This window comes from Sceloporus occidentalis, unplaced genomic scaffold, assembly GCF_023333645.1.
Source record: "Sceloporus occidentalis isolate IW3139 unplaced genomic scaffold, rSceOcc1.0.p SCAF_2, whole genome shotgun sequence".
Lineage (NCBI taxonomy): Eukaryota > Metazoa > Chordata > Lepidosauria > Squamata > Phrynosomatidae > Sceloporus > Sceloporus occidentalis.
In genome coordinates this window covers 80,407,996-80,435,960 of record NW_028316982.1, presented here as the reverse complement: position 1 = coordinate 80,435,960, position 27,965 = coordinate 80,407,996, and the positions used below count along the sequence as shown (strand labels likewise).

The window sequence follows — 27,965 nt, the reverse complement described above, 5'->3', positions numbered from 1 at the left end:
CATTAAATCACTTTAGCTAAAACCCACAAGTATTTTTGATCTCAGCCTCTTGCTTTGCCCCATCCCATGGACTGAAACCCATGAGAATTTCTCTGAAAGTGAATTCAGCCCTTGAGCAGAGGGAGGTTTGCCACTTCTACAAATTCTGCAGACCCATGAAATTTACAGAATAGGTGAAAATCTGTTGAATATATCACCTAGTAAAACTTTAATACATCAGCCTACAGATATCAACTGCTACTTCTTCAAACTTCCATCTTCTGAACAGTTCTCAAAATGTTAAAGTTAAAATTTTGTTTTTATTTTGTCATGCTTACCTTGAAAACGGGTATACCCTAAAGTTTCTCCCCGAAAACTCTTATAATATTTTACTCCATAAACTATAATTGGTCTTCTAAGAATATGTGCAAGTACAAAAATGTGTGTCTGCTCCAAACTCGCTCCAGGCTGTATTAAAGAAATAAAAAAGCCAACTATCAGTTGAAGAAGATTAACTGAGCTTTTGATTTCAGTAGTTTTAAGATAACTAAAATTCTACAGAAATACTTACCACTATTTTACAGATAAATTAATTTATAAAAATTGTACTTGGAAAAGTGTGATTACCTAAACTTAATATATTCTAATATCATTGTGTTGGAAGGAAATAGAGCAGCCTTATTGAAATGCACTTGTTTCATCTGCTGAGTCTGCCTAATTTTAACTAAAATCATGGCTCCTGCATACATTTCTAGAAATAGTAGCCATAGTAACAGAAGTCCCTAAGGGTCTGGGTTTCCTCTGGCACTACTGTAATTTGCGCACTGTGAAAAGGGATTGGTTTCACATTCTTGTACTTGACTACTCACCTATCATTAAGCAATAAATAAAGTTACAAAGGCACAAGACTACTATAACATATCATTGCTCCAAGCAGGCTATATTAAATTTAAAGCATGAATGGGGAATATATGATACCCAAGGACAACCTTGCCACTCAGGAGAAGAGACAGAGCACTGGAAAGCACCTCTAAAGGAGACTGCTGCTCAGGTGGGAGCCAGGACTGCTCCAACTTGGTCTTTCCAAAATAGAAGGCTAAACAGGTTCATCGGGAAAGCCAATGCCTCAAGTTTTGTGACACCCACAATGTTTTAGTCCACCCCCTAAAAGGATGCCCAAGCTTGGGTTTTTAGAATTATATCTGCAGGTTCTCAAAAGTACCCGGGATTACATGTTACACAAATTGGAAAATAATTAATATGCAATCCAGAACCATTTCCCACCAAGTTCAATGGGACGTACTCTTAAACATGCACAGAACACACATATAGCATTTGGACTTTAGTACTGTAATATATAAGCTGAATTGCACAGTGGGCACAATTCAGCCTATCAGTTTCAAAACGGGCGAAATAAAAAATGTAAATACTTAAACATTCTTAAGGTGGAATTACTATGATTGGGTGGTGCTATTAATATTTAAAATTCTAAGATTTGACAAAAGGTATGTCAATGTAAAGATCACAACACTGGAGGTCAGTTAAATATATAATTTCAGTTTTCAGAAACTAGTCTAAAAACTCACAGTTCCTTCCACATGATGTGTGTGAAATACAAATAATTCAAAACAATTTTGTCATTCTCATATTTATCATATACAGTCTTACCTGACTAGCAAGAGAAAGTATAAATGCCCAGTCTTCCTGCCATTGCTCTTCTCTCAGTGAGAAGTGTAAACCAAAACTTTGAGAATACCATGACTCCCACTCTTTCCATCGTGTATAGAACCTACAAATAGTACACAAGGTAGAAGTGAAGGTTTTTTTATATATAATTCAAAATCACATTCAAATGTGCAGGAACCACATTTTACATCAAGGCGAGGGGAAGTAGAGAACTGGAAAATAAGATGTCAAATGTTGAGAAACATTTATTGAATTTCTGACTGTTACACAGTTTATTCACCATTTAGTTCTGTATCTGCAGTCTAAGATTTGTCTGTTCATTTCAAGTATACTGTTCTGTTCATTACTTTTGGTACTATTCCACATATGGTAATCATGTTCACAAGTCTTTTAGCAGATGACTTTCCCTGTGGAAGCCTTATGTGACCAAATATGAACAATACCCAGAGGTAAACACCCGCCAGACTCAGCTGCTGCCTTGAGGGAAGCATGTCGCCGGTGAGAGCGGCATGTTTAAAGTCGGCCTGCCGGCCCTGCCCCCACAACAACCGCCAGACTCAACTGTTGCCGCGAGGGAGCATGCCAACAGTCTATCATTTCTTCTTACAGTTCATACGGCAGCTCCTGCGCCCTTTCTCCACCTGGGCCCCAGCCTCCGCACCTGGACTCTGAGGGCAGAGCAGTGGCAGGTTTCAATGCTGCACTCCCTTTCCTCCTTCACCACCCGTTGAGAACGCCAGGCTGAGAAACAGCCTACACCCTCTTTCCACTTGGGCTTTTGTAAATTCTTTGGGGTGTGAGATACTGAGAGCATTATCTTGTCACCAACTTTTAGTCTCCCCCCTTTTTACGGTCCTACATTGTAATCTTTTAAGGTTTTTTTTTCAGGACTGGGATGGGAAGTTGAGTATGAGATTATTTTTTATTTTATTTGTTCTGTTACAACTATTGCTATGTAACTTGCTGTGTTAATTTTACTGCTGCTGTGAATTGGTATGTAAATTTTTTGCTATTTATTGCTATTGTGAATTGCTTTGTTATTTCACTACTATTGTTATTTGCTTTGTAGTTTCTTTACTGTTGTAACCCACCCTGATTACTTGTGATTGGGTGGGCTATAAATAAATCATCATCATCATCATTATATTAAAGGTTGCTTAGTGTTTTTCAGTATCTCCTTTTGGAGTACTATTCCCTTCAAGAATGTGTGTGCTGCTTCCATTTTAAATGGTTCAGGACTCTGTGTCTGATCTTTAACAAGTTAAACATCGGAAGAGCTAGCATCCAATCAAGAATCTTGTTGGTCTGCTTTTTCCAAAACACTTAGAAATGGTACCATAATTTAAGTGTTAAAAGGAGGGGGTAAAGCCACCTGTCTTGGACATGCTCAGTACATTGGGGGTGGGGGGGGTGGGATTACCCACCAATCTGCTCAGCTTTGAATTTTCTGAATGGAATCTCTGCACAGGTGCAAAACCCTAATGTGTGAGGTACAGAAACCACGAAGAAGTATTTTAGAATGTATAAAAGCAAAGTGATACCACCTTGGCAACCTGTTCATACAGTTTAGTGTCCCTAATGTTTATATTTCCAACAAAATTCAACATGAAATCTGAAAAGCTAAAAAAAATTCCAAAAGCACAGTTTGTCAGCTCAAGATAAATCTGTGAACTAAGGAGTCATCAGGAATCATTTTCCAAAATCGTATGTTTAATAAAAATCAGCTTCAGGAAGATTGCAAACTAGCACAAGATGCCTTAGTTGGAAATTTTTATGCTACAGTCAAGCAACTATGGAAAATATTTCTCCCGTGTGGTCTTGGCATTTCAAAAAAACTCCAATATAACTAAAAACAAAACAAAACAAATCATAATTATTGTGAAGTGAATGTTGTTCCTTTGGAAAGAAAACCTTCAAAGAATAGATTGCAGATGACCTATGGTTTGGTTAAGATCCAGGCAGTTTTTCTGGTAACCTGGTTGAAAGCTTGAAAAGACTTTAAACATTAAAAGCAGCATTGCAATTTGGGCCTTGAAATGGATTTGAAGTATTGTCACTACATATTCTTTCCACTTAGTTCTACCATAGACTTCCTGTTTCAAGAGACTGTGAATGCAGCTGTTTTGGTCTGGCTGTTAACTTATGAGTTGCCTTTAAAGCTTGCAATCAGGTTACCTGAAAGACTGCCTTCTCTTGTACATGTTGTACACCTCTGTCTGCCCTTAGCAAATGTGACTACTTAGAAAACAAAATTAGTGATTTTTTAATGATGCATTTAAGTGTTTAATCCCCCCCTCTAATTTACATCTTACTTTTAAAGCCACTCAGGATGGACAGCCTTGTAGATCTAATACTAATAATGATGCTGATTTTGTTATGTGTGTGCATGTGTGTCTGTCCCGGTGTGTCTTTTTGGAGAACATGTACAGCATAACTAGACTATTCTAATAAATTTGGCCAAAAATGCAGATTTTCTAAAATATAAAAGTTGTAACTTCCATTAAGTGCAAGTTCAATGTCTGTGCAGCCCTCCATAAACCACAAAAGTCCTTTATTCCTTTCCAGCTTCCCTACTCTACTAAAACTACTCTAGTACAGGCAATGAACTGCATACAGATTTAGGTGTATACAAATGGGCTAGTAAAAGCAGATTTCCATTCTTCCTCTCCCAAAAGCAGCTCCTCTAATCCACCAGAAATGCTAGACTGCACATCAGATGAAGCTGTTAAACACAGAATACTGTAGTACAGGCTAAAGTAGAGATCCATGAAAATTGGATGGATTAGCTCTTTCTGCCTGCACTGCCCACAGAAGTTATTAGCCATGGTAACTTAAATTCCCATGTTTCAAGTTGGTACATGCATTTATATCAGGTAAAAGAGAAGAGGGTTACACTGTTGATTTCATAAAATGCTCCTATACTTCCCAAAGCCATCTGGCTGATTAGTGCTTGGAACACAGTCAGAAACTACATGAAGACTGAAGGTGACAAATGTAGTACAAGCTAGAAATGGAGCCCAAGCATCACATACTAAATAGTCTTAATCATTATCTGTCCAAATCATTTCTCAGTTTAACATTCCCCCATGAAAAGTCCCTTCTTTGTACTAATAATTAAAGCATTTATTTTGCCTACAAAATCATTCTAAGTTCTGAAGACTGAACTGAAGTTGTAGTGTGTGTGTATTTCTCAAAAAATTCACAGAATCAAATCACTGCACACAATAATTCCAGTCACACAAATGATATGATCTGGGACTATGTAAAGAGAGGTTTGTGGGAATATCTCAGAGGAGACCTCTACAAGATCAGATTTGGCATGATTACTTTAATTACTGCTTCATATAAACTCCACTGAAAAAAGTCAAGAGATTACATGTGCATGTCTGTATAGTAATAGATTACAGACTGTGTTTTAAAATCAGATCAGTACCATATATACTTGACTATAAGTCGAGAAATTTTTGTCCCAAAATAGTCTCCAGAATCCTGGGTAGACTTATGCACGGGGCAATAGGCCTTTCGACCAAGCTTCTCCTCAACTGGGCTGCCTCCACAAGGGGCAACCCAATTGAGGAGAGCCTGGGAAAGGCGTGCGTTTGCCCAGAGTCTCTCCTTCGCTGGGCTCCCTCCTTCGCTGGGCTCCCTCCTCCTTGGAAGCCCAGCAAGGGACAGGCTTCCCAGGGCACGCGTTCGCCCTGGAGTCTCTCCTTCATTGGGCTCCCTCCACGAAGGAAAGCCTAGCTGGGGAAAGGCTTCCAAGAGCGCGCGTTTGCCAGCAGCCTCTCCCCAGCTGGACTGGCCCCTTAAGTCTGATCCTTAAGTACTTAAGTAAGATTTCAACATCCTACTTTCAGCCTGGGATAACAATACAAAACCAAATAATCTAAATCTGTCACAGAAGCTTGAATTTTTGAAGATAAAGTATCAGAGCATGATTAACTTTTGTTTCTAAGAAACTGGAATATAAAGTTGCCATTTGGGAATTATAGCCATCACTACAAGTGTGGATGCCTACTACTAAAGCATTTCTACTTACCAATGGGAACAATCATGTAAACTGTCATGAAGAGCTTTACGTAGCACCGAGTCCTTGTCATAAATGCCCCAGGTAGCTTGTAGTACTGAATCAAGCAGGCAGTCCCCTGCAGTCCGATTCCAAAGTGCATAAAGTCTACTGTCCAAACGCGTACCCAGTTCCAGTGACCAGTTTATAATAGGAGATTCTTCTTCTAGTTCTAGAAGACATAAAATACAATCTTAAGTTATCAGAACTCCAAAGAAAAATATCTGCCATATTTCAATACATTAGTATAAATGCCTTCTGAAATACAGCTGGCCCTGAAATACAGTCTGCAGGGGTTGTTGTGGTCACACACACTCTCCACAGATGACAAACCCACAGGAACTCAAGTCCTGCAATTTATAATGGTGGCACATGCTGCCACAGCTGCACAGATATGCCACCATTAAGACCAATGGGGGCTTGCTATCCATGGATGCGCATATCCAGATATGGCAAGCCTGCATTGGGGTGGATAGACTGTACAGTGGTACCCCGGGATACGAATTGATCGCGTTACGAAATTTCCGGGGTACGAAAAAGTTAGATTGGAAAAAACTGTTCCGGGTAACGAAAGATTTTTTGGGTTACGAAATTCATTTCGGCGCGTTTCGGCGCGAAATTCAAATGCGAAGCGCGGCTAGCGGCTTTCCAGCGCTAACGGAAAGCCTTTTCGGGTTGCGAAATGTATCGGGTTACGAACGGCGCCACGGAACGAATTAATTTCGTAACCCGAGGTAGCACTGTACTATTATATTTAACATTACATGGCAATTCCACATCAGTTAATCTCATGCAATGTAATCATACACATCAATAATGGTGGTGTGCATCCGGTGTCATTTACGTGAAGTTTAGCTAGGACCTAATACTGCATTACATTAACTTAGGTAGACCTCCTACATTTTAGATGCAATCTTAGACTCACAATAACAAGCAAGTCCTACTGAATACCTATTTCCTAGCAAGCATACATAGAAATACTAATCCATTATCTATAATGCTTAGGACCAGAAGTGTTTTGGAATTTTTCAGATTTTGGAATATCTCTTTTTGAATATACATATTGAGGTGCCTTGGAGAGGGGGCCCAGGTCTAAACACAAATTTCATTTGTTTCATATACCTCTTATACACATAGCCTGAAAGTAATTTTATATAATATTTTAAATAATTTTGCACATGAAACATCTGTGTACACAGAACCATCAGATAGCAAAGGTGTAACTATCACATCCACTCATGTAAAAGTATTGGTTTTGGGGGTATTTCAGATTCCAGATAAGGGGGCCTCAACTTGTACAATGTTAAACACTAAACACAGTTTTTTTTCAATATACCAGAACCAAGATGATGCAGGAAGATTTAGTTTATAAAGTGATATGAATGTCAAGGAATTTCATTAAAATTCCAGCTGTTGGATGTTATCAATTGTGATCTTTGTAACACACATGTATAGCTTTTGGATTTCTGTATTTCTGCCTCCAATTTTGTTTTCAGGGGGAGTGTTCACCCTTGCAAGCCTGTCCTCAACTGGGCTTGCCTCTGTGGAGGAAGCCCAGCTGGGGAGAGACTGCGAGGCTATTGCTTACCCTTCCCAGGCTCTCCCCAACTGGGCTGCCCCTTGCGGAGGCAGTCTGGCTGGGGAGATGCTTGGTTGAAGGACCTATTGCTCCGTGGATAAGTCTACCCAGGATTTTGGAGGCTATTTGGGCACAAAAAAATTCTCGACTTATAGTTGAGTATATATGGTATAAAGAAGTTTATATAAAATTTCTTCAGATCATATGTTCTAGATAGATTACACAATAATAAACAGCCATCAATGCATATCCTGCATTCTTCTGTAACTCTTTCCTAATTACAGTTATAGTTCTATTCCCATTAATAGATCCCATCCCAGTTCCATCAATATTCCATAGATTTTGGACAAAAGTGGTTAATAATAAACATGATGAGCATGCAGCATAATCAGTGTACCATATTTACCTTTCTGAACATCCCTATCAAGTACTTCATCAAATAGTTTCTCTTGAACTGTTGGTGGCAAGTCTTCAATATCTGTGAAGACAAGATATTTCACAAATCTGTGTATGACATAAGTGTAGCATTCATCATATTCCAGCCATCTGAGGACTGATTCATGAACTATGACTATTATTAAGAAGTTGATGAAGCTTTACATAGTGGCTGCTCCATACAAAAATCAATCCATGCCAAGCTATTCAAGCTGCCACAAAAAAGGCATTCATGTGACAGTCATATGATGAGACACTGCATGGCACTCCTTGATAAAAGACAGATTTAAACAGCTTCTGACCAAGCACATAATATGAAAGGTATTGTGATTTCCTCTGTATGCAATTAGGAATAGTTACTTTGGTGTCTGCCAGTAATTCCTAATGAGTTCTTTTCACAAGTTTGCTCATTTTTAGCTCTGTGTGTGCCAAAAACTCTCTGAAACATCATACAAAGTAAAGAAATTCCACGTTAGTTATCATGAACATTCATATATCTAGTGCATTACAGACTACACCATTCTGAAAAACAATTAAAATTCACCAACAAGTGGCAAAGGAGACTTTAATTTGACAATTGTTTCCCCATTCTCATAAAGGGGGAGGGAGGAATAGGTAGTTTTATTCAGAACTTTGGAGACACACGGCAGAGAAACTTTACAATATGCCCTTGTAATTCCTACTTGGGCATGGGAACCAAAACACCAGAAATCATGCGGAAAGTAGCTTCTGGAGTATTTCAAATTGTTATTAAGGGTTTCAAGCAAACCGGTAACTACTTTTCCTGAGAAATTTTTTTTCCACTCAAAGTGGTGGTTCCTGAACCAGTGCAGTGCAGTCTCTGGACAAAACAATTATAGCCAACAATCAAAAATATATATTAGTACACTGGGCGGGTTGGGGACATGGGGACTGCCAGTCCCTTGCATTAAAAAGCAATCTAGGTCAGTGCCTTTGAAGCTATCAAAGCAATGCACTAGATCCAGTGGAGCCAAAAGCAATGCACAAGATCTAATGGAGGGTCCCCAACAATGTTCCCTATTGCTGACAATGCCACTATTTTTCAAGTGTGACTGAAAAGGGAAAGGACAGATGGTGCACAGAAGACAGTGTAAACAAGGCAGCACAGTGGTTCTCATTAGGGCAAGTACAGAATTTTAAAACTCTCCAGAGGAGGAATCTCCATTACAACCTAGAATGCAGGAAGGGACATGGGCCAGAATGTATGAACTTTCTTTCCAAGTTCAGTATTCCAAAAATGGAGGTCATCTCCAAGTAATGCAATTAATGAAGGCTAACCTGTCAAAACAAAGCCTCCACTACACTTCCCAGAATGATAATCTCCAGAATGAGACTAAGAGCAAATAAAATAAAATAAAAATGAATTTATTTATAATAAAAATATAAAAATAAATTCTTCCTCAACTGAATTCTTCCTCAACTTCCTCAAGAATTCTTCCTCAACATACCCTGGTTACATTGCCTACTCCTACAATATATTATTGAATCTGTCTGAGCCAGGCTTTCTGACTGCAATATCTCTCAAATGTTAATTTGATTTACAAATGGTAATCTGCTAAAATTGAAACCTGTGATGCCTTAACATTTTTGGGCTATGATCCAATTTACATTAATGTTAAATAGTAATTGTGACATAGTTTTGACCATGGGTGCTCAAGTCTCATGAAATACAATGGTGTAGTGAAATGTAAAAAAAAAAAAATGAAGAGAAAAAACCCAAAGTTTTCTTTTTGGAATTTTATATATATGAATGATTATTTTTTAGGCATGGATGGTTGCATCTGTGGGTAAGGAAGCCATGGATACAGACAGCTTGACTGTATATGTTTTCTGACCCAATAGCATGGTGCAGTGGTTTCAGTGTTGCACCAGGACTCTGGGAGACCAAAGTTTAAATCCCTGCTCAACCACAGAAACTCACTGCGTGACCTTGGGCAGATCACACCCCCTCAGCCTCAGAGGATGTCAACAGCAAATCTCCTCTGCACAAATCTTGCCAAGAAAACACCATGATGGATTTGCCTTAGTATTGCTTTAAGTCAGAAATGACTTGAAGGCACAGAACAACTACCTGAGTAGCAACAATATTCTTTGTGCGTAACTCAGGCTATCTATACCTACAGCAGAGAATGCATTATAACTCTGTCTCCTGAAGAAGTATAAAGTTCAATATATGAAATGCTCCCATGTTTTATTGGTACTGCTAAAGAAAATTAGTTTATGTCAAAGGAACTGAAATTTCTATCAAGTCACTTGACTGCAGATGTCTCTATATTAGTACTTCAAATAACACAATCTTTGCTCCCTTTTCCATCTCAGCCAAGTCACCAAAAGAGGCACCAAAAAACATAATTATTTTCACTAAGCAGAGTAGTCATATAATCTGTTTTGCATTACATGACCCAATGAATCTGAACAAAACACAGAGTTGAAGAAAAGATGTGTTTCTGTCTTTCAAAAAAAAACACTTACTAGTGGAGCTTGGGACATTTTCTTTTTAAAATTACTCTTTTTTGGGCAAGCAATGTTTAAAAGGCAATAGTTTTGCATTTATGAAATTATTTCCAGAGTGATAAAAAAAGAATTCTGAAGCCTAAAGATATCAGGAAATCAGAAAATATACTCTAGTCATAGTAATAAATTACTATTAGAATCCCCATCTGGAGTTCCTTAAACTGGAAAACAGAATTTAAGTTCCATGATGGTGGGCAGTTACATTTCCTTTGCAGACAGGCTGTTGTGCACCAGCCCAAAAAATCCATTTACAATTCTATGCTAGGACATAATACAGTTATTGTTATGGAGAAGAGGAATGATTCACTTCCCCTTATCTCCCTCCCATGTTTTGAGAGAAGGCAATTTGTAAGATAATGGCATAGGCAATAGAAATATTCATAGGCAAAAAACCTTCAGTGTTTTCAAAGGATAAGTACAGGGACTAAGGATTTACTCTGAAGAACTGTTTAGGGCTTTTGTACTTAATATTTGAAAACATTTATATAAATTATAATTACACATAGGGCTATCACCTATCTTCCATCTCTAGGGTAGGGCAGGAGGGCAGTGGATTTGTTGCACTGGAGCTGAATCAGTCTGAGTTTTAGAGGAGCTAAAGGTACTGAAAACACAGAATGAATCCACTGCCTTAAAACAACCAACATAAAGTACATGTGCAGGAAACATCATTATGAAAATGGTTCTGTAAGTGGAAAGCTTACAGATTTGTGTGCCATGCACTCTTAAGCTTCTCTCTCAACATGTTTTGGACAATACAAATCTATCTCTGCAACCAACCACATTCTATTAGCCAACAGGCCAATACAGCATCCCCTTTATTTCCTCCAACATGCATGGGGAACCATCTAATTAAAAATAATATTTGTAAGCCACTCTGATAGCCTTTAAGGCTGAAGAGCAGGATATAAATACCATAATAAATAAATAAAATAAATGTCCAAGTTGCATTTTTAGAACTAGCAGAAGATTTAGCAAGAGTAGTTTCCATCAGTTATACCCTCCCTTTGCATGCACATATGTATCACTAGCCTTTCCATGAACTTCCAGGGCCCATTTCAGAAACACCCACTATTACCTTTTAAAGAAAAAAACTCAGTAATTATACAACCACAACTGGATGCTGTTGAGGACACAGCAATCTCTTCACAAACGCCAGTAACAGTAATCAGCCATAAACAAACATGAATATGCTACAACTACAATGATTTCCAACAGATGTAGGCTGTCAGAATTTGAATAAGCCTCTATGCAGTTTCATGACAGCTATTACAGTACTAAAAAAAAGTTTTATTTCAGCAATAAAAATAGACAAGCAAAGTAGGGAGAGCACAGAAATCTCTTTCAATGCTAATATAAAACTGTGGGGACAGCCTTTCTACCTAAAGTTTGCTTATTAGTTCAAGCGTAACAAAAAGCTTGATGATTGTGAAGATCTTTGAAAACAGAAAACCATGCTATATATTCTGTAGGAAGAGTCAAAAGACAGATTCTGGCAATTTTATATCATTAAAATTGATCAAGGACAAGTTAACAGAGAAAGGAGCCTTTCACAGTTACCTGCAGGTAACGTAAAAGTTACAAGATCAGTTAGGAAATAACAAGCAAAATCTCCCTTCCGCTGATGAAGAGAAGCAGCAATTTCACGCCGGATTTGTTCAGTAAGCTCTGGGCACACCATAGCTGGAATGCACTTGGCTGCATGCTGAGATACCTATAAGAAGACATTTATTATTTTCCTTGCTTAAGAAAGAAAGGATCACATATATTAAACATCTGAGAAAGTGCTTTTCTTAAAGAAAGTTTAAAGCAATCACAACATCAAGTAAGAGCTGATATGCTACATTATTATAGATTTCGTACTTGAAACAGGAATGCTTAGATTCTAGTTCCTGCTAAAAAGATCACAGTTGGGATTCAAGGCAATACTTGACATTTCATTCTATATCTTAAATACCAATCTGCGATCCACAGGGAAAAAAATCTAGTTGCTTGTAACTGTAAACAGTATTTGGACATAATTCTTTCAGATAAAAAACAAAACATTTCAAATGGCAGCCTTGTTTTCCACTCAAATCTTTCTTATACACAACTTTGTATGTTCCCAATCTGAATCCAATTAGCAGCACTGGGAAGTAGTTCGATTTACAAGAGTTCTTAACATGACAAGATATTGAGGACTGCTTCATATGGAAATTTTTAGATTAATACTATGTGCATGTCAGTAAAATTATCCTGCAACATAGCAACAAATGGGTGTGTGCCTCTGTTCTTCTGTATCAGAAGAACTTGTATACACTGCATTACATTACCATAGTATTACCTGCATTACACACTGGAGGAAAAGAAAGAAGTATCAAGGTTGGACTTGGTACTGTTTAGCTCATTCATACAGGGCCTCCCAGAAGTATTCAACCCCCTTTGAGTTTTCCATATTTTGTTGTGTTACAATCTGAAATTAAAATGAATTTATTTGGCACTGTTGCCACTTGATGTACACAAGATATTCTACATAATGAAGGTTCAAAATATTTCTATTGTGACACGTAATGGAAGTAAATAAAAACAAACTGGCACTTGTTCATTGTATACACTCCCTCTGGTGTAACACACTGTTTCCAAAAGTCCAATAAGTAGTTGAATGGAGTCCACCTGTCTGCAACTCCAGGCCACATGATCTCAGATTAAAGGTATCTGTTTTGGGAAAGCCACAGAGTTTGTTGGAGAGCATATCTAAAATAAACAGCAGCATGCTGATTAAGGAATATTAAAACAAGTCTGAGATACGTTGTGCTGATACATCTATCAAAGTTGGTTAACACAGAAAAAAATCTGTACTATGAACAATCCCTAGAGTACTGTTAAATCCATTGCAGCCACTAATAATAATAAGGTTCAACTATAAATCTGCCTATAAAGGGCTGATCACCAAAATTCACTGACCAGGTAGGGAAGCTTACAGAAGCCAGTAGGAACTCTGGAGGAATTTGATATTCAAAGCGGAAACAGAAGAAACCAGCCATGGGACTACTATCACCTGGATGTTCCAGAAAGCTAGGCTTCGTGGAAAAAGGCAAGAAGAAAACCAAATAACAAACACATAACTAAGCCTGTTTAGATTCTGCAAGAAAGCACACAGGAGACACAGCAAACAAGTGGAGAAAGGTTCACTTGACTCATGAAACCACAAGTGAATATTTTGGTCCTTTTGCACAAAGCTAATTACACTGTGAACACTGTTTCCACAATGGTGGCACCACCATGTTGTAATGCTTTTCCTCTGGAAGGACTGGGAAGCTGATCAGGATTGTAAGCAAAATGAATAGTGCCAAAAAAAAATCACTTCAAGAGGAAAATCATCTTCACTCTACAAAGGACATGAGACTGCACATTAAAAAAAAAGAACTTGAATCTCTCAAAATGGTTCAGTCAAGGCCTTGACCTCAATCTGACTGTAAATTGTAGTTTTTTGTGGGTTTTTCGGGCTATGAGGCCATGTTCTAGAAGAGTTTGTTCCAAAAATAAACTCTTCTAGAACACGAAAATAGCCCTCATAGCCCGAAAAACCCACAAAAAACTATGGAAGCCAGCCGTCAAACCCTTCAACTTCACACTGACTGAAAATCTGTGGCAAGACTTGAAAGTTGGTTTTCACCAACAATCCCCATCCAACCTGACAGAGCTGGAGCAATTTTGCCATGAAAAAAGGCAAAAATTACAAGATCCAGATGCACAAAGTTTATCCAAAAGACTTGCAACTGTAATTACTACTAAAAGGGGCTCCTACAAAGCAAGGAACTCAGGGGGATGAATATGTATGCAACCAACAAGTGCTAGTTTGTTTTTGTTTACTTAACTTCTGTGTCACAATACAAATATCTTACACCTTCACACTGTTTTGTGCTCCTCAAGTGGAACAGTGCCAAGTAAATCCACTTCCATTCTTGATTGTAACACTGCAACACATGGAAAAACTGGATGGGGTGAATAATTCTGCAAAATAATTTCTAATCAGAACAGTTTTTTAATCATAAAAAAAGTTTAGACTGAAGAAAACAAGGAAGTTTTCATAATGATTCTCATTTATCAAGTAGCTTCTTTTAATTAGTTATCCATGGAGTCAGATTCATGGAGTCCCACGTAAGCACATATATCAGTAAAAAAGTAAACTCACCTCTGTTAGAAGTACTGCTAACATATCTTGTCTTTGAAAACGTATAGCAAGATGGACAAGTGTGTATCCCACATCAAAAGCAGAAGGGCGATTTAATAAGCGTACTTCATCTGCAGTAAGCTGCCGTGCAATATCTCCTCCTGATGACTTGTATGCCTCAATAGCAGCTAGATCACCTTCTACCACCCCTAGAGACATAGAAGATGCATTAGAAATTCCACTTTTAGTTGTAGACAGATTGTTATAAATCAAGTCAGCAGTTAGGACAGCATTTTCTTTCTGCGTATACTTAGATTCCTGATTTGGGTTGGTATGGGAGTACTGAATTGTGTTGCTATTAGATGCACAGCTTTTTGCGGCATACTAACTTACAATGCATGCATGCCTCACAATAGGGAAATTTTGCTAAGCTGCTCATGAATGTGGGTAGTCCATTAAAAAACTGCCCATGGAAGAGAGCGTACAATTCTTTTTCCTTTCAACCTCTGTCCACACTACAGTTCAAGAAGGGAGAGAAACAAACTGTGTTCATGGAAATTGCAAAGGTTTCAAGTTCATGAATAAATGAGATAGATTACTGTTTCATCTAATCACACTAACAAAATTTCAACTAGGACATTTTTTTAAAAAATAGAATTCAAGACCACTTTGCCAAATTCTCTTGCTGGTCTCCTGGTCAAACATATCATGTATGAAAACATGTGAAAGGGCCCAAATGAGAGACCTGTTATTTTTCTGGAGGTGCATTTCAGACATTACTCAAGTGCAGCTTGAGCATGATGCCACAGCATGCAATGCACAACAATGAGTCAATTCATACAAACCTAGCAACATTGCCTTGAATAAGAAGCCATGTGATCAAAACCTAGTTTCAGGAAGGGAGTATCAGGCAAAAACACTGTAAGTATACTATATAATATAAACACTGCTAGACTCATAAGCTAAACATGAATTTAAATGTGCTATGTAGTGTACTGCAAACAAATTTATTGCAAACAATTTGACGGATGGACTGGTAGGGCTTAGGAGGACTAAATTAAGCTCTCATTCAAGTAGCAATTGTTACTATTCCAAAAATGCTGAATGACAAGCCTGTCATAGATGAGATCATTGAATGTTTGACCATAGACAATATTTAGTTGAAGAGTGTCATCAGGACACCCAAAGTGCAATGGCACCAGTGAGTGGGAAATACATTTAAGCAGACTGTATTTAGAATACTTCACTGTAAAGTTTGCTATTTTTCCCTAAAATATCTTTAAGGTACTCAGAATCATGATGTAAGAATTAAAAAGGAATTAAAATACCCACCACATAACAGTTCATAAATGTCTTTAAGTTCAGAGCAAGCAGGAAGGAAAACAAATTCATTTGGGCTAAATGCCATAATCCTAGCAACAACAGGAATAGGTAAGTACATAACAGAGGAGGGCAACTGTGGAGGTGGCAAGGGGATATTTTTTCACTCTTGCAACTCCCCAGGACTATACCAGCAGCTGCACTGTGAATACAAGTGATGTCTTATTACTTCTCCTTTCATTTTGGCCAGTTTTTGCCTGACTACAGCAGGCCGATGGAGAGGGGAAGGTACCTGGGGTCTTCTGGGGACAAAAATATATATTTTCTGGCAGTGTCAAACTGTTCTGGTGGTTTGGAGGTGACATCACCCTGAGGTATTTTTTCCATAGGGTCTAGGGATTGCAAAATGCCCCTGTGGGCTGCACATTCCTCACCCCACTATAAACTGTACTGAAGAAGAGCAAATCTGCACAGATTCGTGCTAGGGTCCCTCTCTTCTTGGATGAAGGACTCAATAGCCCTATGCAAGAGCCTGATTCCTGAAAATAATTGGCTACACTTGGATAACCATTGTTGCTGTGTGTCTTCAAGTAGTTTCTGACTTATGGTGACCCTGTGGCAAACCTGTCATAGTGAATAAACAAGTCAACTTATAAGGTCAAGATTTGAGACACACAGTCTTTTCCCTCTTTGGTATGCTACAGCCAGTCATGAAATCTTGAGTTATTCATAGTCTACTTGTTAGGTCTGAACAAAGGAATTGTAGTTACTAGGTTGGGAACAAGTCAGGAACGTAAACCAATTTCAGACTTGATTTTTTCCAAACCAGGTGACCTCAGTTTCCTTATTCAGGCTTTAAAGACTTTGTGGCTTATCATAGTAAGCTGAGAAGGGAAAGGGAAAGTCAGAAGAAAGAATGGACAGCCAAAATACTTCTACCAGCTGAGATATGGTTGTCCAAATCAGGCCACTAAAAGAGCCTGGCATTCATTCCCAAAGGATAATATGTATGCTCAATGATTTTTATTAAATTGGGAAAATCAGCCAGGGAAGTGAAGCAACACTGTTTCCAAAAACAAAGTGGCAATGTGCAACACTGCCCTTTTGTTCACAATGGAGACACTTAAACTATTCAAAACATGCTTATCTTTCTGCTGTCTCTTCCAGAGACACTCTTTAGACTAAGCTTTTCAAAACTATAAGCATGTTAGTCATTGTTTTCTGGATAGCACTTCAATAAAAGTTAACCACTTTCTTTCTGTATAGGCTTATCAACCTAAACTTTTAATTTCATATACAATCCTCTCTTTCGGAGGCATTTACAAATTCAACTACTAGTGGCAAGTGTCCCAACCAGAACACTGTTCTCTCCCCAAGCATCTCACATGTTAATCTATCTGGGAAATCTAAAAAACAGAAAAATTCCACTCTCTTTTCCTCACTACACACTAACACAAAGACGATCAGTGCCTTCAAATTTCTGCATACATCAGAGTCTCAGAAGGGGATAAGTGTCCATAGATTCCTTTACTTACCAGACCAAATGGAAGAAGCCAATAAAAATGACTTCCTGAGCGTACAAGAACAGGATGAGATTAAAAAAATAATGCCCACACAATTGATTATTTCAGCTTCTCAGCTTAATAATTATAAATGACTTTGCAGGAACTATAAGGGCCCTCTTCTTACCCTTAAGTGCCCCTTGCTCCTCCCCATGGGCCTGTCTAGAACTGGGGCCAGGACACATAGGTGCATAAGGACTGCATTGTGCCTAAAACCAAAAAGGAATCTGAATTTAGTATACTATTTTTACATACATGCACTTATGTAAGAGAAACTAATATATTCGAGAATAGATACCAATATAACCCATCTTCTGACAATGTGGATTACAAAACCAATTGTGCCCACAGCTGGGAGAGGAGCACACTTGGAACAAGAGTGGGAAAGGCCATGTCACATCCAAACAGTTTACAATGCTATTTCTTATCCTTTTTATATAGTTTTGCCACTAAACAAGTAGGAATCCACATAATTCTGTCAACCTGTACACTGACAGTGGCGTTTCCCATACATCATGTAGGAAAACAGGCACTATCTGAACAGGTTGGCAAGCTTAGGACAGGTGTCACTTGAGACACTACTTCTGCCAACCATTACCATTCTGCATGAATGGCTATAGCATGCAAGGGACTAAGTGCATACCAATGAATTATGGCTCCTGACTAATGCTCAGTCTCTGATACTGCTTATGACTAAGCGGATAAACAAAAAACTTAGCTTGGTTTGTTGTTTTTTAAAAGCATACAGAAAGGCAAAAGTATTATATGCTATCACTGAGTAGAACTCCACACTAGCCTTACCTGACTCATAGAAAGTGAATTTATATTGCCACATTAGAACAGGATAGGAGACAGAACTGGTATAGAAACTGGATGAGAAGCAGATCAGAAGGTAGAAACTGCTCTTTTCTATAAGGCCTGCATCTCACTCCAAGGTGTGAAGCAGTAGGGATCAGCCAAACCACTTTTCAGTCTCCTTCTTTCCTCCTCTCATTCTATTCCAGCCACAGAAGACATTGCTACTGTGGACAGGAAATAAGTCATTCATATAAAATATAAGATCAAAATCGATGAAAGCCAACACAGAGAAGCAGCTTAAAAACATCAATTAGAACCTAGATAGAGAAATCTAAGTGCCACCAAAACCACCAGAAAATAGGACAGATTTTTATCTAATGATTAAAAAGCAAGTCATGGATATACCAGATAAACAAATTTAAGAAACAAGTTTGAACCACAGAACAAGTATGAAAATAAGCTATTTTTGAAAAATTGTACATCATCTCTTAAAATCATATTCCTTGATGCAGGCTTATACCTGTACAAATGCTCTGCAACAACAACAAATGCTCTCCCTCCCTCTCAACATGGGGAACATAAATTTTAAAAATTTTAAAAATGTATTTATGAGAATGAATAACAACAACAAATTGGTAGAATCAGAAAACAAAAACAAAAGCCAAAACAAAAAAGGGAAAATAAACCTGTGCTGTAAACCTATAGTTTAAAATCAGCAGACTTCTAAAAAATAGTAGAACAACTAACTTTCCTAAACTACTTTAGAAAATGAGTGGAAACTGAGCATCAGAAGTTAAAAGCATCCGCCTATTTTAGATCAGTTATATAAGGGCTGACAAAGAGTAGATGTCACCCTCAAAAATTACTCTGAAGGTCTTACATAAGGTTGCATTATTACTCTTCTCGGTATGGGTTGAATTAGTTTTACGAAAACACTGAGAACTATAGAATTAATGAACCTACATGAATATACTAGACACCAAAATTAAGAGAAGATGTGTCAGAGATTGCGAGTTGTATAGCAGGCACAATGCGCAAGCACATCAAGTTCTCCACCACTCCCACTCCCACCACACTTTAATTAATGAGTTTAACTGTATTTTATTATAGTTTGTTGTATTGTAATTATGTGGATTGTTTTAAGGAAGGAGGGGATAGTGGGATTTATTTTATTGTGTAATATGGTTTTACATTGATGTAAGCCATTTCAATCTTTATTGAAGAGGTGGGATAGAATTATTATTATTATTATTATTATTATTATTATTATTTTAAATTTTCCCAATGACAATCTTAGACTTTTCATTGTAAATGAGTGTCTTTCCAGCTAAAGCCATTATTATACTTTGCACTGTACTGCTAAGAACAGTAAGGAGACAAGCTCCACATATCTGAGATAGTCAACTATTCATTCCTTTTTTTAAAAAAGCCCAACAAGAAGCTCATCTTCTTACTATTTTCTGCTTTCAATGTGCTTTTTAGTACTCTCTTCACCACTGTACTGAAAAGGTCATCTATAAATCTCTAAACTAGACAACATCCTCTAACATTGTAATACTTCTCATATTTCTACAGAGCCCCTGGTGACTTGTTTACAACTGTAACTACAGCACAACCACTCTTGTGTACCATAGTGCTTCATATGCCAATATATGCATAGAGTGGCAGTATGTTTTGCCATCCACCAGTGTGCATACAGAACTACATTTAAACCCCAGCACTGAACCTTGGTAGTTAAAGTGTTATCAAACTGCATTCATTCTGCAGTGTAGAAGCAGCTCCAGTCTAAAAATTCTTATGCTACCAACTTTTTTCTCTCAGTCTCAAAGGTGCTACAAGAACCCTTTACACACAGTTTGGGGACTTCTTAAACTCTAATATTAGACATCCTAAGTAGCATTTTTACAGGTCTCCACAACTTGCAAGCCATTAAATTTACCACAGCCCACTAGAAAGGTTGGTACTTCACCTAGAAACTGATATATCTCTTTCATGTTCATTCATTCTCCACTATGAACATGGCTTAGAACAGGAATATAGCCAAGGCAATATATACTCCATACCACTGAGAGTTTAAGAATTCATAGGGCTACCAAGACGACATATCAGCTTAAAGAAGAGGACTGCAACTTAAATGACAGCAATGTTATTTGTGTGATTTTGTAACAAGTAATATAGACAGAGATTCATCTCTGATCTTGGAAGCTAAACAATCAGCACTGGTTAGTACATGAATGGGAGACCCCAAAGGAATACCATGTGCTGTGTATTTCAGATGCAAGAACTGGTAAAACCACCTCTGAATATTCCTTGTCTAAGAAAACCCTATGAAATTCACAAAGTTGCCATAAACTGACAGGAAACTTGAAGGCACATACACACACATTCCTCTGCTACCAATAACTGCTGAAATGAGATCTCTTGTCATTCCACAAATCTCCAGTATGAGACAGGGGTACCAAACAACACAAGATTAACAGCGGGCCCTTGGTATCCAAGTTTGCTTCCACCGCCACCCCCAAGGATACCAAAAATCCATGGATGCTCAAGTCCCATTATACACAGTAGTGTAGTTAAAACTGTGTCCCTTATCTAAAATGACAAAATCAAGATTTGCTTTGGGAGAGGGATAATATTATTAATAATAATATTTTATTTGTATTCTGCTTTTTCACAAAGGAATCAAAGCTGATTCCAACAGTATAATTAAAACATCAAACAATTAAAAATTACAATTTTAAAAACCCCAACCCCAACCCTTCCCCCATATTTTATTTTCAAGCTGTTGATATTTTCATGCTGTTGATTGGTGGGATTTGTGGTTGCAGAATCCATGAATGAAGGACCAACTGTACTTTGACAAGTCAAAGAAACTACAATAATGCAGGTTATCAAAATGCTGGAACATTTCATTTTATTTACAGAACACAGAGATTCTTTTCCACTGCCAGCTAGAGGATTCAACCACAAATAGGAGAGGAGATGAATCTGTGTAAACTCTAATCTGTTCTACCATAAGTCTAAAATAAAACCACAATTGTGATGCATTATGGCATTTTTGCAGGTTAGCACACATGCCGAAAACCAGACAGACAGAGAGAGAGAGAGAGAGAGAGAGAGAGATGCTGTAATAGCATAGCTTCACTAGTTGCAGAGTTTCATCTTCCAATGACATACTTCTCAAGCAGAAATCTTTGTAGGGTATACAGTGATCTAATGTTACCAGAAGCAGAAATGCAACCAATAAATAGTCCAGAGAGTCAAAGGATAAGAGAAAATAGATAAACAGTTAATAGAGAAGAAAGTCAATATGCTTGGGCATTTCCATTGTATTTTAGACTAGGAACGGGAATTTGTGGTATACATGTTGTTGAACTTCAACGACAAGCATTCCTCACCACCAGCTATAAAGTCTGGCAAGTACAGTCTAACAACATTTAGAGGGCCGCAGCAATTTGCACACCTGTTTCAGACATTCAAAGTCTTCAGACCTTCAGCATTTTGGAGCAAATTTCATGTGTCATGCACATGTACTCAAAAAAAATTCTAATAAAAACAGAGTGAAAAAATAATACTTTATAACTTTTCAATTAAGAAAACCCTTTTTAAAAGGGAAACGGTTACAGTTTTGAATACAGCTTTCTGCTATGTTTAAACAGTTTGTTTCAGGGAAAACATGCAGAATTCTTTGGTCATTTGGAAAAAAACCTCACAAGATTTGAACAAGCTGTTTGAAAATATGAGCCATGTTCTGCCTCTTTTGTCAAGGCACTCAAAACTCAAGGGCACCCATATCTTGGACTTCTCAAATGGGAAGGCAAGCTGGAAAGGAGTAACCCCACTAGTCAGAGCAGGAAGACAGCTTCACCTGTCCTACATCTTCCTCATGGGACAGCAACATTTAGATCCTGACTTCATTCCCAGCTGCAGGACTGTTCTTACACTATCCTCTTTTTCAGGGAAATATGTAAACAGAAAAGCAAGTCCCCTAAGCTATAGTTTCAGAAACACTCCTGGTGGTATAGATCAGTGATAGTGAACCTTTTAGGAGCCGAGTGCCCAAACTAAAAGGTCTTCCAGCACCAGTGTTACCTGGTACCAGGGATGGGACTTCCGCCCTCCAGGGGCAGGAGTTCCAGGGAAGGACTTCTTCACCACCACCACCCTCCTGGGCCTTCAACTGCCTCTCCAGAGACAGCTGAAGGCCCAGAGGGCACAAGGGGGTTAAAAGAGGAACAGGCACGGGCCTCCTCCTCCCCCTGCCATGCCTTCCCTGGCCTCCAGCTGCCTCCAGAGATGAACCTGGAGGACAGGGAGGGTCTCCCTGTACCATCCCCAGCCTCCAGCTGCCTCCGAAGAGGCAACTGGAGGCTGGGGAGGCAGCTGGAGGCTGGAGAAAGTCATGAAGGAGGGAAAAGAAGCACATGCCTCTTCTTCCTCCCCCCCCCCCCCCCGCACCGTCCCCGGCCTTCAGCTGCCTCCAGAGAAACACCTGGGGAGGGTTGGGAAGGACGCTGGGGAGGGTTGGGAAGGAGGAAGAACAGCAAGCACCTCTTCTTCCTCCTCCTCCTGCTATGTGGCGTGTGCCAGCTCTGGCACGCATGTCATAGGTTTGCCATCACAGGTATAGATCATGTCCACAATAAGCACATGCTTTCTACAGCAAGGAAAAGTCCATCCTCAGCAGTGTATGATTCAAGAACTAGCTACAGGAGCACTCTGTGTCCAGCGCCAAGGACAGGCAGGTTTCCCCCACATCATGTCCTCCCCTTTGGAAAGAACACAAGATGGGTGGCGCCAACTCTACTTAACAAATTACATTAGTGGGTGTAGCCACATCAATATCATCAGGCCTGCAAAAGAAAAAACCATCTACCATGCACTCACCACTGTTACTAAGGATCAAATTAGATGTGTTGCCAAATCCATAATTAACAACTAAACTAAGACTCTTATTTTTTTTAATGTATAATACTAAGAGTGACTATCTGAGAGCCATAATCTGTGGAAGGGGACATTTAACCTTCACACCAGAATAATCAAAATCAGGAAACAATAACTGCACATAAACCATCACATGTACAATCATACACCAATATATAAATGTTACTTCTAAAATTATTATTAAGAAATAAAGAAAGAACAGCCCCATACCACAACTCAAACTAAAGCCGCAAACTTTTACACATAATTTGCCTTTCTGCACTTTTGTCAGCAGGCTAGCCTTGATTATCCATATTGTATTTTACTTTTAAAACTTTTCTGCTACAATAGACCACATATTTATAATTTATTTATTGTATATACATTTTATGAACTTAAAAGAGGGGAGGGAAGATTTATTTGATGAAATTTGTCTTGATATTTGAATCTGTACCAGTCTTTTACCATTTATTGAATCATTTCAAAATGGTTCTACCTTTAAAACAATGGGTATATGTATTTGCATGCAGATTTGTAGTACTTCATGTATTTTAAATTATATCTCATAAAGTTTGATTGCTGAGGTGACACAGAAGACTCACAAGTGAAGTATTATTTTCCTGAACTTATTTGTTATGTGGTAGAAGCCTTTTATTCTGTCATCTAAGAACAGTTTATTTTCTCCTACTTATTGCCACTGGGAAGACAGTTTTGTTGAAATGTATCTGTCGCTGGTATATGAAATATAAAGTGAGCTATGGAAGAGGGTTCCAGATTTTTTTAAAGTGTTTGTAACTTTCTGGCTTTTTCTGCTTATTGCTTGCTAGTTGAAGTGTTCCCTGCATGCCCAGATTCATGTCTGATAAGGGTATCAGGACCTCATTTTCCTGATCCCTGCTTTTTTGTACACAGGAATCTTAACAGCAGTACCTCAGATAGCCCTTTGCTATTTCCCATCTTTTTTCCCTGCCTTAAAAATATTCATTATGGCTGGCCACTCTTTTTTGCTTTGAGAAAATTTAATTGCTAAGAAAAAGATACATGCATACATATCTATATTTATAACTTTCCTGTTCTCAAATATTTGACCAGTACATACTTTTTGTGTCAGGCATTATCCCATCATACTTTGGACTCCTCCTCCCTCCAGAGCCCTGAGCGCAAGAATTACACACTATGTGCTGTAGTTACTTTACTTACAGAATTTAAAAGCATGAAATCTATTTTTTACAATATAGTACGATTTTAATGTGTTTTATATATGTTGTTAGCCACCTCTGGTCCCACTTTGGGAGAAAGGTGAGATAAAAATAAAATTAATAATAATAATAATAATAAAATGTTTTAGAACAAGGAGCAACATATCTGAGTTACTTTTAACCACTTCACAATTATGTAACATCTATACTGCTTACAAAGAATCATGAATTGCAGTTACTGATCCTAAGGCATGTACAGTGGAACCTTATTATACGCGAGTGATCCGTTCCGGATCCCTCCGCGTATAGAAAAATCCGCCTATGCTCGAGCCCCATTGTTTCCAATGGGGCTCGTGCGCGGCAGCGCAGCGGCGCGGCGGCGCACAAGGCGCAATGGGTGCGCACGCCCATTCAATTGAATGGGACGCGCCGCCCCTTCCTCCCCGCGCACGCCGGCGGCTTTGAGCGCCTATGCTCAAAGCCGCCTATAAAAAGGCAGCGTATGCGGAGGCTCCACTGTATTGCCATCCTAATATGAGCCTCACATTTTTACATTAAAGCCCAAGGCGTTTTACATATTAGAACAATTTATTGTTATAAAACAGTTACATTAACTGTTATAACTGCAACACACCCCTGGTTTTATCCTTTGGTCAGGAGAATTTATGTGGGCAGTAATTGAATAGGATTTTCCTCTTTATGCAGCTTTTAAAACATCTAGTGAGAAATATCCATACGTCTGACATTATTTTGTACCAGTCAAAAGCTTTATACAATCATTCCTTCCCTTACGCGGGGGATCCATTCTGGACCCCCACGTAAGGGAAAAAACACGTATGCCCGCAGCAGAGTGCAGGGCACACGCCACGGGAGTGTGCACTATTGTTAGCATGCAGCTCCCTTCCTTCTGGCGCAGCTTCAAGCATATGCTGGAAGCCCCATATAATGCAGGCGCACTGTATGTATTATATGTAACTGCATCCTCATTATCTAGTTGTAATCTAGTTGGAATATGTAGACTCGGAGAGTGGTGAAGTCTCCTACTTTGGAGGTTTTTTAAACAGATGCTGGATGGCCATCTGTCAGGGGTGCTTTGATTGTGTATTCCTGCATGGCAGGGGGTTGGACTGGATTCCCCTTGGGGTCTCTTTCAACTCTATGATTCTAATCCACACAACCTGCATGAAGTTTAAAAACATAATTCTGCTTCATGTGATGACTAATATATATTATCCTTCTTCACCTGAATATAAAATTTAACTGACAAGAGAACTTACCAATACAAGCATTGAGAAATAACCAGTCAGTCTTCTTCATTCTATTCTTTATTTGCTTTAGCTTTTTGAAGTCAACTTCAAGTTCTTCTTTACTGCCAACAGCCCCAGCCAACTCAATTCTCTGAAAGTCCATTTTCATTTCAGATTCCCGTTTGGTTGTAGGAGGGGATCTTCTTTGGCTATTACCACCACTACAGCTCCCCCTCCATCGAGTTCTATCTTGCTCATTTATTATTGAAGAAGCTTCCTCTGCTTCTGCCAATTCTATTGCTTCAATGTTGTTGGGTCTTGGATGATCACACACAACACACTTTTTGGCCTTAGCCCAGTTTTCATATGTACAGACAGAACAAGTCCAGTGCTGTGTCCTCATGTTCAGTTTATTTCTATCATTGTATTCCTCACATGGATCTACAGAGAAAGGAACTGGTCTTGAACCAGATCCTGAAGACTGAGGGGATTCTGTGGGGCTCCTGGTCCTACGCTGAGACAAGCACTGAGTGCACCTTATTGCACGAGGCCAGTTCAAGTACGTGCACATGTGGCATGACCACTTATTTGCACCTTCCATGCTGTAGGATGATTTCACTCTTGGTCTTGCACTGGAATCTGGGCATATCAAAGGGCTGCTGCCTCCTTCAATACTTGCTGGATCCCATTCTCTACCAACATCACTTGAGCCACTCTTGAATGGATCTTCTGTGATAATAGTTCCACTAGGTCTTTGAGCACGGCACATGGTACACTTGATTGCAGATGGCCAGTTTTCATATGTACAATACTCACAAGCCCATTTTATTCCACGTTCTGTCATCCTGCACTTCTTGAAGTAGGTTGTTTCAGGCAGAAAGCTTTAAAAACAGATTAAGAATATTTTAGAACATATATGTTATATATCATTTGCAATAATTGGCAAAAATCTCCAGGTTATTTCAGAAAAAGTGACTAATTAAAAAGCTTTCATCCAGTTCAGGGGTAGGCACAGCATGGCCTCCCAAGCATTTTTGCAATTCACAGACTTTCCCATATGTTTAAAGGTTTTTTTCTGGTTCTACATGTGGTGGTTTTGTTTTTAAACAGAGTGATGGACATCCCAAACATATCCCAGAATTTAAGGAAATAAATTCAGAAGCAGACTTTACTTTTTTATAACATATTTTATGACCTGATGCATCCAACGAAATTAGGAGGAGGGTGCAAAAATGGCCCCAGTCCATTCAAACTTATTCAACCTGGTTTAGTTTAAGACACAAAGCAAGACATGCTTCTGTAGCAAATACTGTTGATTAGAAATGCCATTTTAATATGGTAGTTGTCGTATATCAGGGAAATGTCATGAAGCGCCTTTTAAAATTAACTGAAAAATAAACTGGAAGCTGCATTATGGTAAAGTATTACACTGACAAAAATCAGCCTACATGTCCAATAGTTGACCACAAGAATAGAAAAGGTTTACAAATAATGACAATGTTGTATGATATATTTGCATCCTATTATTTTATTTAAAGACACCAAAAAAGCAAGATAAAACCCTCCACACTGTTTCAAAATTCAACTTTATGAAGGGCTATTTGCTAATTTACTGAAACATCCAGGTTTGCAACTACAGAATTCCTAACATCCGTACACATACAAATCATATTTTCAAGTTCAAGAATAATGTCTTCCCAAATTCCTCAAAAAGGAAACAACAATGACTATATGACATATAAATTATGGTCACACACTGATACTTAAACTGATTAATCCCAGATTAATTCAGATATAGACACTTTTACAGGGTTCTTCCAGAGTTTGGGCTCACTAATTCACCACCCAACAACAAAACATAGGGTCTAGTAAATGAGGTAAGATCGATATTTTCAGATGGCTGTATGACTTCAAACAAGTTACCGGATTTACTTTTTCTATACTGAAGAGTCTATTTCGTCTCCATGCTGTTTCAGGCCTTGTCTTCTTCAGTGGAAACTGCCAACGATGATTGACAGCACTTCGCAAACAGCTTTTCCTGTGAACAATATGAATTCTTGTTAAAATCTTGTTCTACCATAGAGAAAAACAGCACTTGGTACACTAGCCACATTTTAATCCATTAAGTTTAAATGTCAAATCTTGACTTTTTGTGAACTTGTCACATCGACAGAAAGTCAATGAATTGGTTTAAGTGATCTGAATTGAAATAAAAACATGCCTAATGGAGCTGTTATTTCGTTAATTCACATAATTTTCAGAAATATACTCAACTCCATAATGGATTAAGTTGTATATCAGTCTTCCAAGGCTGTTTTGTCCTGTTTCTAACCACATTATTTTCAGAATAACCATTATGCATTTCGTCCCTTGTGATCAGTATCTCCTCGCTGCTTCAAAATTGGATGAACTTCCTACATGACAGCTGTTCTTTTGTAGTAGATTACCTCAAGACCACAAAGTGCATGTGTCATGGATACACT

The 27,965-nt window shown here is 38.4% G+C and overlaps 1 protein-coding gene across 3 annotated transcripts in view; it reads right to left on the bottom strand.

Moving 5' to 3' along the window:
- Nucleotides 1-27,965, bottom strand: part of ZRANB1 (zinc finger RANBP2-type containing 1) — a 53,416-nt gene that overhangs the window by 5,610 nt on the left and 19,841 nt on the right. For 2 of the 3 annotated variants that reach the window (XM_089510117.1, XM_089510116.1), the window contains 8 exons: nucleotides 27,415-27,520; nucleotides 25,513-26,363; nucleotides 14,455-14,642; nucleotides 11,841-11,994; nucleotides 7,717-7,788; nucleotides 5,705-5,903; nucleotides 1,648-1,768; nucleotides 318-447 (listed from right to left, as the gene is read on the bottom strand). In XM_089510117.1, the coding sequence (XP_089366243.1) occupies nucleotides 318-447; nucleotides 1,648-1,768; nucleotides 5,705-5,903; nucleotides 7,717-7,788; nucleotides 11,841-11,994; nucleotides 14,455-14,642; nucleotides 25,513-26,326 (1,678 nt within the window). In that variant the 5' untranslated portion in view covers nucleotides 26,327-26,363; nucleotides 27,415-27,520. Of the gene's footprint in view, nucleotides 1-317; nucleotides 448-1,647; nucleotides 1,769-5,704; nucleotides 5,904-7,716; nucleotides 7,789-11,840; nucleotides 11,995-14,454; nucleotides 14,643-25,512; nucleotides 26,364-27,405; nucleotides 27,521-27,965 lie in introns of all 3 variants that reach the window. The other variant, XM_089510118.1, reaches the window with a different exon arrangement.